Here is a 13,308-nt window from a genome sequence, read left to right as displayed (position 1 = left end):
AGAGAAAGCAGCACAAAGAGCATGTGGGTGCCCAGGAGAAATGATCACCTCCACCTGAGAGAAGGGAGGTGTACTTCCTGGAGGAGGTGGCATTGGAGCCCTGAAGGGGTCGGGGTGGGGAGGTAATCCCAGAAGAGGGAATCGCCCAAGCAAAGGCATGGAGGTAGAAAATGCAAGAATGGAGGAGTCAGTTTTGCCTGGAAATAACAAACAGCTGGAAAGGCTGGGAATATGAAGTTCAATAGTCTGGCCCTACCCAAAACTTGTTTTCCTGTTCATCCTGCCACCTTCTCTCCAGTACACTCTCCAAACAGGCCTGGTCCCTGAGCTGGCGTGATGCTGTTAGTCCCCTGCCCCATAGCCTTCATCTTTACCATTTCAATGACTGCTGGCCCCACCTCCTGTTGCCAGCACCTAATTCCTTGGCCTGAGGGCCACAGCCTGTGACAGGTTGGAAATGGTGGCATCAAATAACTCTCCAGCCCAGCCCGAGGCACCTGGTCCATTCTCGGTGTTGGGCCCAGGCAGATGAAAGATGTTTCTCAGGACATTTGCTGAGGAACTAATTCATTTCCGTTACAGGCCCCCAATTAGTGACACATCCTCCCACCCACTCCCAGAGTGACTCCAGGTGGCATTTCCCAGGGACACCAAGTGCTAGAAATGCAGGGTGTGGACTTGAAACCTCAGGTGCTGTTAGGGTCCAGGGAGAGAAAAAGGCCCAGCAGGCAGTCTAGAAACGTGGATTCTATTCCAGGCTTGGCCAGAGACCTGCTGTGAGGTTTTGGACAAACCGTGCAATCCTTCTTTGGGCTTTGAGTGAAGAGGAGTAGATGACCTCAGAGAGACTTTGCCGTGAAGGCACTAAGATAGTAATAGCTAACACTTCTGATACACTTTTACTGTGTGTGGGCTGTCTACAAAGCACTTCACAAATATTTACTCACTAGAGGCCTGGTGCATGATTTGTGCACATGGGGGGGGTGGTGGTGGGGGGAGACCCTCAACCCAGCCTGTACCCTCTCACAGTCCAGGAGCACTCGGGGGATGTCCGACTGTCAGACATCCTTAGTGCTGCCACGGAGGCAGGAGAGGCTCCAGCTACCACCACGGGGCAGCTCCTGCATTGAGCATCTTCCCCCTGGTGGTCAGTGCACATCATAGCAACCGGTCGTTTCGCTGTTTGGTCGATTTGCATATTAGCCTTTTATTATATAGGATGTAATCCTCATGACACCCTCAAACAGGGAGGGGCTATTATTAGCTCATTTTACAACTGAGGAAACTGAGGCTCAGAGAGGTTAAGTTACTTACTCAAGATCACACAGCCAACAAGTGGCAAAGCCAGGATTCAAACACAGGCCATCTTGCTGTGGAGTTCATAATGTAACTACCACCAGACCAAACTGCCTAATATAACCTGACTACTCTCAAATCCTCAGTGCCTGGCACAGGGCTGGGCACCACCACAAGTGCTTAATGAGAATCTGATAACTGGAATCTAAAGGAAAAACTTGGAGCATAAAAGACCAGTGACGGTTTGTGGGAGTGGGACTGGTGACGGGTGGGAGGGAGGCTGATGTTTTCTTGGATGTCCTTCGGTACTCTTTGGCTTTTTAACCAGGTAACATGTTACTGTCAGTAGCAGCCGCATAGGATTGTGAGAGCAGTGTCTGTCCCAAGGAGGGGACAGGAGAGTCAGAGGATGGAGGTGTCTGGGACACTTTTTCCTGGGTATCTTTCATGCTTTTAAAATATTTTACCATCTGCATATACCACCTAATCCAAATCGTACTTATTCTTTTAAAAACTATTCAATGACCAATCAGCCAACGATCAGCTAGAGAGAAACTGTGGCAGTAGGGGATGCTCTGAGGATGAAAGTGACTGTGGAGGGGTTCTAGCAGAGTGGGGGAGGGCTCCAAAGGAGGAGCCAGGGGGCCTGGACAAGTGTCCTCTGATTTCTGGAACCCCCGGGTTGTATCTAAACCAAGCCCACAGACCCTAGTTCTGCAGATAGAGATGCTGAGGCCTAAAAGACAAAGGGAAGCGACTGGAGGAGACGCTGAGGTTCAGCAGTTGTGCAGAGACCTCTTCTCCTGGCTCCTGATGCAGCCAGGCACACAGTAAACACCGAGGAGCCAGCCCAGAGCCAGGCGTCCAACCCCAGGCAGTGCACTCCCGTTATCCACCCTCCCTGCACCCGGAAGTCCACAAGAGCAGGCAAGGCAGCAGCTTCCACTCCCGGACGCCTATCCATTCTCACAAGGGAGGAGTTATTCACTCCATTTTGTGAAGGACAAGGCCGAGGCCCAGAACAGTTACCTACCACAATCAAGAGACACAGCCAGTACTGGGCAGAGACTCAGGCCCAAGTCCGTGCTCTTTTGCTACCCGAGTCACGCCTCTCAGAGAGTTATTTCCCATTAGTTCAGGAAAAGTCTCACCTGGAAACTACTTGTCAATGTCTTCGTCTTCACACTCTGAGTTTTATGGGACTGGATAGGAATCTTATCACATCATAAGGTTTGTCCCCGCTGCCTCCAATCCGAGCCAAATCTCAACCTTCCCTAGAAAATTATCAGCGACCCCTTTCTGAGAAACATCTACATAACTGACTCAGGAAACTCCCTGGTAGCATTTCCCAGCATTTTGCCCCTTTTCATGGATAATTCCTTGATTCCTCTGATTTACTTCTCCCCAGCAGAGGCTTGTCCTCAAATGAACCTCGTGGTTTTCACATATAGCCCTGCCTTCCCCCAAAGCAGGACAGGGGCCGTGTCCTGTTCCCCCTGGTAACAGGTGCCAGATCTGAACCCTTCTGAATCCCCAGAGCTGTCTGAGTCCTCTGTCCTGCAAAAGGATATTATGGCCTGATGTGTAATTCATGTGTACCAATTTATCATTCCTACAGACAAAGCCTTCCAAAAGGATTTACGAGGTCCTACACATTCAACTCAGTGCGAAGTAGGGCAGCAGTTGAGGCTTATCTGAACTGAGACCATGTAATAAAAACAGGACATAAAAACAATGTCCTGGCATCTAAGACACAGGTAACCAGGAGACATGCATCGAAACTTGAGAAAAACCCTTCATGTCTCTCCAGCTCTTTTCTCTAACCTAGTGGTTCTCAATACAAGGTCCCTGGGCCAGCAGCATCAGTATCAGAATCACTGAGGAACTTGTTAGAAATGAGATTTCCAGGTCCCACTCCAAACTGATGAGACACTCTGGGGTGAGGCCCAGCAATCTGTGTTTTAATGAACCCCCTAAATTATTCTGTCCCATGAAAACTGACAGTAATAACTACAATAACTGCAGCAGCTACCACTAACTGAGCATCGACTATATGCCCAGCATCTACTATTACCCCAATCTCATTAGTCCTCATAATTGAGAAAACCTTTATTCCACATGCCAGGCTCTGGGCTAGGTACATTTTGTGCACTGTGTCATTTATTCCTCACAATAATCCGTTGAAGAACTTAGTATTATCATGCTCCCATTTTACAGATGAGAAAATTGAGTCCGAGAGAGGTGAAGCCATTTGCTCAAGGTCACACGACTTAGAAGTGGCCGAGGCAAGAAGAAAATTCAGATCTGTTGGGTTCCAAAGCCATGTTCTTTCTGTCCCATCACGGAAGCTCCCCAGGGTCTTTCACAGCTACATCAGCCTTGGAAGCTATAAAGCTGGGTCATGTGAGATTCGAGGAGGGGAGCAGGGTAGGCAGGAGGGGCCCTGCCCAGACTTCCACAGTACCATTTCAGCTATGATGTGAAAGGAAGCCACGTGGTGCATTTAAAGGAACAGCCACCTCTGTCTAAGAAACAAAAAAGACAGGGCTCAGGAGGCTGTCTGATTTTACCCAGCTTTGGGCGGAGGAGAGCTTTTCTCTTCCCACTCTGGACCTCAGTTTCCCCACCTGATATCATTATCATTGTCCACAAGGCCGAATGGTCTGCCCCCAGTTTACTTCTTTGACCTTGTCTCCCCTCACCTACTGTGTCGAGCCATGCTGGTCTGCTTTCCGTTCCCTAAACACCCCAAATCACACTGACCTCAGGGCCTTTGCATCAGCTGGTTCCCTCTGCCTGGATCACTCTATCCTCTCATATTTCCACTGCTGTCTTTCTGTCATGTAGACCTCAACTCAAATGTCACCTCCTCAGTGAGCCTTCCCCAACTACTTTACTTAACGTTACCTCCTATCCCATTAACCTGTTTTATTTTCATTCCACTGAACACAATCTAAAATTATTTACTTTTTAATTGCTTAACTGAGTATTGTCTGTCTCCCCCACCCCAGAACATAACTCTGTGAGAGCAGAAACTGTGCCTGCCTTGTTCCCCGATATATTCCCAGAAACTGTTTGGCGCTGAGCAGCTAATTAAATACTAGTTGAATGAGTAAATACCAAAAGAGAAAACCCAGACTCAAAGGCCAGAGTCCTGGCTCTTTAACATGGGACCCTGGCAAGCCAGTTTGCCTCTCTGAGCCTCAGTTTCCCTCCTTGCCTAACAAGGGGAATGAACTAGATGCTCTCTAAGCATCTTCCAAGACTGCCTGTCTTGGAAAGCCAGGCCTGGAACCTGCCCAGTTGGTCCGGCCAGAAAAGGCAGCTGGCCAGGGTCCCTGCAGCAGCTTCCCCTCCATACCCGACCCTGTCCCTGCCCAGCCACACAGTCCTCTCAACCCTCCTTCACAGAAACCGTTAATGAAGGGCGCACTGCTAAATGCAGTTACAATTACGGGGGCTAAGAATAAGAATAAGGCGCTGACATCAGCCTCTCAGTTTCCGAGTGAATCAGAAGGGGAGGGGGGAGGAAGAGGGGGGGAGGAAGAAGAGGAGAGGGGGCATGGCGCTCGGGAGCCGTCAAGTGGAAATAGCACAGCGTTAAATATAATCCAGCATTGGCCTACATCCGTCTGCAGAGGCAGGTGATGGCGGCCCCCAGGGCCAGGGCAGACAACTGGATTCTTCAAGGAGGCCAGGCAGCCCCGTGATGGGGATCATCCAGGAAGGCACTCCAGCGGGCTGAGGCACATTGTAGCGGGATGGCGGACCCTAAAGGGGTGCATGTGAATGTGAACAGGCCCCCATATCACAGCCTTTGACACTTGCTGTTTGGATAGCACAAGCACAACCCCAGGGCTTACACAGCCCTTTCCCCACCTGGAATCTCATTTCAGGTCAAGAGGTGGAGGGTGGCCTATCGAGTCACACACTCTGGGTTTGAATCACCACCATGCAACCCCAGAGAGTCGTCAAACTACTCCAAGCTGCCCGGCTTTTCCTCATCTGCCAAATGGGTACATCCGCAGCAATAACTGCCTTCTGGTTGCTATATGATTCAGTGAGATCTTGGACAGCACCGAGCACAGCCAAGCAGCCTTCCAATTATTTTATTTTTACAACCCTGAGAGATGCTCAAAGAGAATTAACCTTTTTTTTTTCCCCCTTTTTCTTTTTTGGAATAGGGAACGGAGGCCCAGAGCCAAAGAGAAGTCAAATTCAAACCCCAGGGATTAAACTGGGCTGGGGAGAAAGAGAACTCCAGTGCGGTTGGTTGATCACTCCAGGAGACTAGAGGGTGGCAACTAGAGCTCTGACAGACAGCGGGACTGACTGTAGCTCTGAAAGTGGGGGAGGGCAGAGAATAGATTACGGTGGGGGAGATGTTTGCGCCCCCCCTTGAGCACATTCTCCAAAACTGGCACCTTTCTAACAATTCTTAAAAGACATGCTGAAGCGATGGTTGTTAAGGCCCTAATGAAAAGAGGAGGCAAACTAAAAGAAAGGCCCCGGGACAGGAGAGAAGGCCGGCTGACACAGAAGCTCTCTTACACCCTCGCTCTCCTCCACTCTTCTGCCCACCCTCACTCAGCGTTCAGCTAGAGCTGGCTCTGCCTCTGGGATGGAGGAGGGTGGGGAGTGAGGCAGCAGCCTGCTCAAAGGAAGACACGGTGGATGGCTCCCTCCTTCCCCCTTCCCACCAAACCGGACCAGGTGGGCCTCGGGCAGCAGCAAAGGCATGGAGGCTGGAGTCAGGAGTCTGGCAGCTTGGGGACAGGGAAGAGGAGATTCATGAGGGAGAGAGAATTTAAGAAAAGAGCTCTGCCCTGACCGGCTGGCTCAGGTGGTTGGAGCATCTTCCCACACAGCAAAAGGTTGCAGGTTCGATACCTGGTCGGGGCACCTACCTAGGTTGTGAGTTCCTTCCCTGTTTGGGCGTGTACAGGAGGCAACTGATCGATGTTTCTCTCTCTGTGTCTCCCTTCCTCGCTCTCCAAAAGTCAATAAAAATAAAAGAGCGCTAACAGCATCAGAGCAGATGCTTATGCCAGTGATCCATGGAATGGGGCAAGGGATGAATCCCAGGCACCTGATGTTTCTGAGAGACTTCTTTCAGGGTAATTGGAGTAAGATAAAGCACTTTGGGTCCATATTCTCACAACTTGAACCATGGGAATAATTGGCCCAATTCTTTACCGTGCCTCAGTTATCCAAATCTAGAAGAGTTCTGCCCAACGCCCAACACATAGAGGAGACTCCTGCACCGGGTGGTAAACGGGGGAAGGGGACGGGGGACAGGAAGTGGCCCACCCTAGGGATGAGGGTGGGAATGGAGGCTTCACAACTTCCACTTCATGCCCTCAGGTGGCCTTGACCCCAAAGGATATTTTAAGGCCTCCTCCTCACCCGTCCAGCCCCCCTCTAGGGCTGAAGCACTCTGTCCCCATCATCTCAGGGGGAAGGGGTGGAACAGCAGGACATTTTGTTTCCCAGAAAAAGCTCAGGTCAAATTTCAAGGACAAAAGTTAGCACTTGGTCTGGGAAAGAGAACTCTTGCCAAGTGGAGTAAATGGGGGAGGGGGGGTTGGAGCTCTGAGTCCCCCTGCCAGGATCTGTCTAGCACGCTATGGGTATCTCCGCCCCACAAATCCAGGAGAAGTAACTCAGACAACCTCCTTCCGTTTTCGGCCTGTCCAAAGAGAAGGGGAGTGGGCTTTGGTATTTGTTTGTGGGACCCACCCACCATGCCACCTCGCCCACCAGATTTGGCCTGAGTAGAAGAGGGAGGTGCCATAAAGGGCTTTCTAGCCCAGAGATGCTGCCCGAATGGCTAGGAGAGGGACCGGTAGCCAGCCGGTGTTGCCATGGCAACTTCCTCCCTGCGCTGGATCCTTTGGGCAAATCAGAGCTGGCTGCTCTAGCTTCTCCGCCCTTCTCCCGGGCGGGGGAGAACTGGACACCAAAACCACTTGGTCAGACTCAGGGACATCACCCTCAAGTCCAGACCCTGATGTCACAACCCCCTTTGGTATTTGCTGAGAATTGGAGACACCCCTGCTCCCCAGCTGGGCTCCGAGGCAGAGTGACAGGGCTAGGACTAAACATGTGATGAAGATTAACGGTTCAGGAAGAACAGGGACACGGGGAGCTGCACTGCTCCCCACCCTCTTGTTCCACATGCAAGTCCCCCAAATTCCCGTCTTTAAACCAGTTCCAAGAAGGAAGGCCCAACTCTGCCTTAATTGCTGTAACAATGCAATAAAATTAGCTTATTAAAAATTACAAAAGCTAACATTTTTGAGAATCAGGTTTTCCCCTTCCCCAAGCCCACAGATTCTTTCTCACTACAATGCTCAGAAACAAGTCTTGGTAATAAGACAGACAATAGCTAACAGGTATTGCGAGCCTACCTGGTGCCAGGTACTGACTGTGTTAAACCCTTTGCCTAGCACAAACAGCATAATAATTAGAAGCACAGATGCTTGAGTCAGATCGTTCAAGTTCAAATCCTAACTCCCTCACTTCCTGCTTGAGTGACCTTGAACGAATACCCTCTCTGTGCCTTGATTTTCTCATCTAAAAATGAGGATGTTGAATGTTCATTTTATAAGGTTGCTATGAGGAAAGAATTAAAATCATACATTTAAAGTGCCTAGGAGGATGCCTAGTCCAAGGCAATCATTTTTTAAATGTTGACCTTATGTGGTCCACGCTACTATTTTCTTTCTCATACAGATGAGAAAGCCAAGGTCCCGTGTCTAACTCCTCCCCAATTACAAACCCAGTGCCAGCAAGGCTGAGCAATGGAGACACAGACACAAAAATGCCCCCAAGTATACGCCTCCCTAAAACCCAGCCTCTTTGTGAAAAGGGCCAAAAGCAGCGTAAGAAAGGAGTCCTAAGCGTGCAAGGGAAGATGCTTCTTGAGAGGAATTCTAGGAATCTGCAAGGACCAGCATCCCAAGCCCCAGGGTGGCTAGAAAGGGGTGGGAGGAAGGGACAGCTTCCTTTGCCCACAAAATGTCCAAATCTCCCAAGCCCAAGACAGGAAAGTGCTCTGGCCCAGGTAAGGCTAATGAAATAGTCTCCTCCTCACACGGTTTCTCAGGAAACCGGCTAAGGGTGGCATGTAAGCCCTGAGGATGGCTGTGGCTCGATCTGGTTGATGGAAAAGATGCCTTTGACAGGCGTCAGAAGCAGCAAAAAGGGGAGGCACCTAGCTGAGCCAGAAGCTTCAGGAACATACTTCTGAGCCCTTACGGGGACCTGGGAGGGGATGGAGAAGAGGACGATGGAGTGGACCGGGTTCGGACAGTCCTCCTGAAGTAGTCTCTGTCCGGTATCTGAGAGATTATTCAAGCTGCATTTAGAAATTAGTTCAGCGCGATGCTGTTCTAAAAGAATAAATCCAAAAGGCTTTTTTTAGGAAAAAAATTAATGACTTTGAGGAGAACAAGAGAAATTAAGCACCGAGACAACGGTCCCTACTTCCGATTTTCACCAGATGCTCATGAGTCTTCCGGAAATGAAACTTGACTTTCTCTCTTCCCCTCCCAAACCCGAAGCATCCCTTAAGGTGAACAGACAGTGAGCACGAGATGCCCAAACCAAACTCTTGGCTGTCAGCCGCTCCCTGGGGCCTCCTCACCTGGGAACCATTTTCTACACAGTGAGGTCTGGCTTTTTAAAAACCTTCTTTCAGAGACAGGGCTAGTGGTTTACTGGAAAGAGAATCTGATTTCACTCTCAGCTTTTTGTGCCTGCCTCACTGGGTGACCTTGGGTCACACACACACACACACACACACACACACACACACCGGGCTTCAGTCTCTCACACACATACATATATACATATATTCTCTCTCTCTCTCTCTCTCTCTCTCTCTCTCTCTCTCTCTCTCATGCATTTGGGGGGAGGGGGGAGGTTGAACAAGATGACTTCTAGGTCTTTTCCAAGTGAAAACCTTAAGAAATCCACTTGAAAAAACATCAGGTGGACCTTTAAAAAAACCGCTAACATTACACAAAGTTACCTATTCTGACTTAAGCGAAACCAGAGCAGGTCACCTGCAACCAACATCAACCACCAAGTCATCTGACCCATGACATGGAGCATGACTTCGGAGAAAACCCTAACTGCCCCTGCCATGGGTGCTCCTACAAACCCAAGCTGTTGCCCAGCCTGGCTCCTGAGACCATCAAGTCGGGGGGAGGGGGGGGAGCCAACACACCTAGATTGGTGGGGCTCCCTCCCCCAGCCCCCATACTCACCTGATTTCTTCTCTCTGATTTTGTTGCAATGGAGGCCACTGTGTTAGAGAGCCCCTCAATTCCTCCTCACCTTGCCTTGTCCTCATCTTCCCTCAGCTACCTGAAGGGGGAAGTTAAGCCCCTGAGCCTCAGTTATTTTTTCTGTAAAATGGTGATTCTGTAAAACGGCTCTGCATTAACCATGTTTACCCCACCCCCATCTCTAGGTCAACAGCAAGACAGGTCTGCCAAGAGTCTGCCTCACTGCTGCCCCCCCCACCCCCCCGCCATTCATTCATTCACTTAACCAACAAAGTCTTCTCCCTTTTCCCCACCTGCCTCTTACTCCAACAAGCTGTGACCCACATCACCCACAGCTCCATTCCATGGTTATCAGATAACAGGCTGACCAGACAAGGACCCCCGCAGGCAGGGAGTCTCAGGCAGGGCCCATGGACTTCCTAAAACTATGGACAAAATTCTGTGGGTGTGCACATGTGTATCAGAGATAGCCCATTTTCATCAAGAGTGCCCATGAAGCCATGTTGCTCCCCTCCACCACATACACCCCTCTGACCCCTGATTGAATATAAAGGCTCTCAGATTTTCCGCTTACAAAACGCTTTTAACTTCACCCTTGTGTCTGAGGCACTGCCATCCCACTTTTCAGATGAGGACATTGAGGCTAGGGGTGGCATGACTTGCCCAAGGTCACAGGTAATAGTAGAGAAGCAAGGCTGGAACCTGACTCTTACTCCCAATGTGGCACTCTGTGGGGAACTCTCACCCAAGCCCTGCGGCTACTCCACCTGTTGGTGAACTCGCTTCCACAGGGCAGAACCTGATCCAGAGCCCTCATGTTCCCTCTGCCTGGTCCCAGAGCCCCAGAGGGCAGGTTTCCCTACATTCCCCCGCCCCTCGGGCTCTGGCTAAGGTTGCGCACAGGCCAGGGTGTCAGAGGTTCGGCGCTGGATGGTGCCCAGGTTCAGCCCATCCGAAAAGGCTACTCCAGGGACAAGAGCACCGGGGTCAGGGGCACACTCAGAGGGCGCGCAGGTGTAGAGTTGGCGCCCCCCTACCTCCCCCCGCCCCTCGCACCGGAACCAGCGGGCTGGAAAGGAGAGGATAGGCCGTCATCCGGCCAGTTCCCCCCACTCCACCCTGGGGATCCGCTCCAGGCTGATAAAACCAGGAGTCCTGAGACCCCGCCTCTAGGAGAAGCGGAGGGGAGACAAATGGGGCGCTAAAGGCCTGGGCCGCAGGGCAGGGGGTCTAGGGCAGGGAGCCTTTGGAGGCAGCCAGGAAAAAGATGGAGAGTTGAGGTCTGTGCGCCACCTCCAATGGCGGGGGGTTGGGGGGCGCACTGGAGCCCCCGGGGTGAGGCAGCCAAAGCCCCTGGGCGTAAGGAGTGGGTGCACACAGAGGTTCCGCAAGGGTGGCAGGTCCGATCCAGGGACAAGCCAGGGGGCACCCAGGAGGCGCAGGTGAGTGAGGAGAGCTGGTGCGGGCGACCTAAAGGGCCCACCTGCGGGAAAGGGGAGAACGCAGAGGATCTACGGGTCCCCGGGGGGTGGCGGAGGCTGCAAGACACCGCCTTCTAGAGACCCCGGGGTCCCGTGGGTGAGGAAGGAGACCGTGGGGCGCATCCCCGAGCGGGGCCGGGGGCGGGGAGAAGAGAGAAGCCGCCTCTAAAGACGCACCGGGTCCGGGAGGGGGCCTCCGGCTTCGGCTCCCGAGACAGCCCCCGGGGTCGGGGGGCGGGGGGCAGGGGGGGGACGGCGCGCTTACCCGCGTCCTCATCGTCGAAGGAGTTCATACACGGGAAGTAGATGGCGAGCGCCTCGAAGGAGGCGGACAGGCTGAGGCGGCTCTGCGAGCGCTCCATGCCGGCCCCGGCGCCGGGCGCCTCGGCCGCGGCGGCGGCGGGCGGCTTGGGCAGCTTGGCCGCCCCATTCTTGACGCGGAGTACGGCGCGCGGCGTGGTGGCGGCGGCCCGGGGCCAGCGGGACTCCGCGGCGGGGCTGGCGGGCGGGTGGCCGGGAGCCGGCGGTGTGCGGAGCCCGCGGCGCGCGGTGCTCCCGGCGGCGGCGGAGGTGCTGGCGGCGGCGGCAGCGGCGGCAGCGGCGGCGGCGGCGGCGGCAGCGGCGCTGCGCTCTCTGGCCCGCGGCGCCCCCCGCCGGCTGTGGGGGGCGGGCTCGGAGCCGCGCCGCAGCCAATGGGCGCCGCCCGCGAGAGGGGGCGCCACGCGCCGGGGCGTGGGAGCCCGGAGGGCGCGGGAGGGGCCTTCTCGCCCGCCGCCCCCAGCCCGGCAGGTGTGTGCCCAGGGACAAGTGTGCCAGGCTATTTGCGACCCGGTCCCGTGGCCGTGCCCAAGCCCACACGCTGCCCTCAGACTGGCCCGATGCAGGCGTCCCGTCACCCACCGAGACAGGCCTCACCCAGGGACACAGACCCGCTCAGAAGGAACACACTATGAGGGACCGGCACGCGTGACCCTCAGGTTCACGCGTGAACCCACGGAGGAGCTCAAACAGGCACCTGCTCTATTGCATTCACTTGGCAAAATCCATCCCAGCCACCATCAGACTCAGACGCACACCTGAGAGATTCACCCACATGTACTCACTCAGAGAGACACTTGCCCAACCAACCACAGACAGACTCCAGACACCCAGAGACCCACACAGTTAGATTCACCCACAGACACCCTAGACTCTCACAGACCCACACAGGTAGATACACGTGGGTACACAGACTCACATCCAGAGACTTGCAGACACACACAGAGCAACAAGCATAGACACCATTGGCCACACAGTAAGACCCTCAGATCTCACACAAACCCACAGAGAAGTTCAAACGGGCACACACACTCCCATGTACCCACACTACTCGCAGACACCCTAGAATTCACACACATGCGCACTCAGAGACTCAGACCTGCACAGACATACTCAGCGCCTCCCCGCAGTGATGGCTCTCTCACCACTGATTCACACATACACACAAACATTGGCAAACACTGTCAGACTCCTACAGTCACCCTTAGACACAGACCCTCAGAGGGAGACACTCAGACACACTTCAGTGGGCACACACATGCTCACACTGAGACACAGCCATATTGCTTTTTGGCCTTTTGGCTAAAATCATGTGGAGACATAGCCACACACAGACTTAGTCACTCCCAGTGACAGATAGATTCTGATGCACAGACACGCTCAGACTCACACACAATGAAACACACTCCACCAAGCTCACACAGACACTCCCACATACACACCTTCAGTCACTCAGAGCCCCTGAGAGGAACACAATCACAATCAGAAACTGGAACTCCATTCCCTGGCCTTGACCAGGAGCTGAGGTCCCCATCCAGCCTAACCTCTGCCAGTTGTTCTGACACCCTCTCTATGAAGCAGCCCGGTGAGTTGGTAAGATTCCAGAGTTTCCATCCTAACTGTGGCACTATGTGACCTAGGGCAAAGCCCCTTTACCTCACCTCCCAGTTCCCTCATTTGTACAATGGGGATGGGACCCTCCATTTTGGATGGTTGTGGGGATTAAGTAAAATAAGTTTCTATTGCAGCATAACAAACTACGAGGCTTAAAAATAACACCCATGCATTAGCTTACAACTCCATCAGTCAGAAGTCTGAGCAGGCTCACCTGGATTCTTTGCTTGGACCTCACGAGTTATCAGCCAGACTGGGCTCTTAGCTGGAGGCTCTGGAGAAGAATCCGTTTCCAAGCTCACTCG

The 13,308-nt window shown here is 53.0% G+C and overlaps 1 protein-coding gene across 2 annotated transcripts in view; it reads right to left on the bottom strand.

The window, feature by feature from the left end:
• RIMS4 (regulating synaptic membrane exocytosis 4) overlaps window positions 1–11,546 on the bottom strand; it is a 47,610-nt gene extending 36,064 nt beyond the window's left edge. For both annotated transcript variants that reach the window (XM_079783490.1, XM_079783489.1), the window contains exon 1: window positions 11,337–11,546. In XM_079783490.1, coding sequence (XP_079639616.1) covers window positions 11,337–11,433 — 97 coding nt within the window. In that variant the 5' untranslated portion in view covers window positions 11,434–11,546. The remainder of the gene's footprint in view (window positions 1–11,336) is intronic.
• Window positions 11,547–13,308: the final 1,762 nt, after the last annotated feature.

This window comes from Cnephaeus nilssonii (assembly GCF_951640355.1).
Source record: "Cnephaeus nilssonii genome assembly, chromosome: 11".
NCBI lineage: Eukaryota > Metazoa > Chordata > Mammalia > Chiroptera > Vespertilionidae > Cnephaeus > Cnephaeus nilssonii.
The sequence above is the reverse complement of the archived record's forward strand: the minus strand, read 5'-3'. Positions and strand labels throughout refer to the sequence as shown.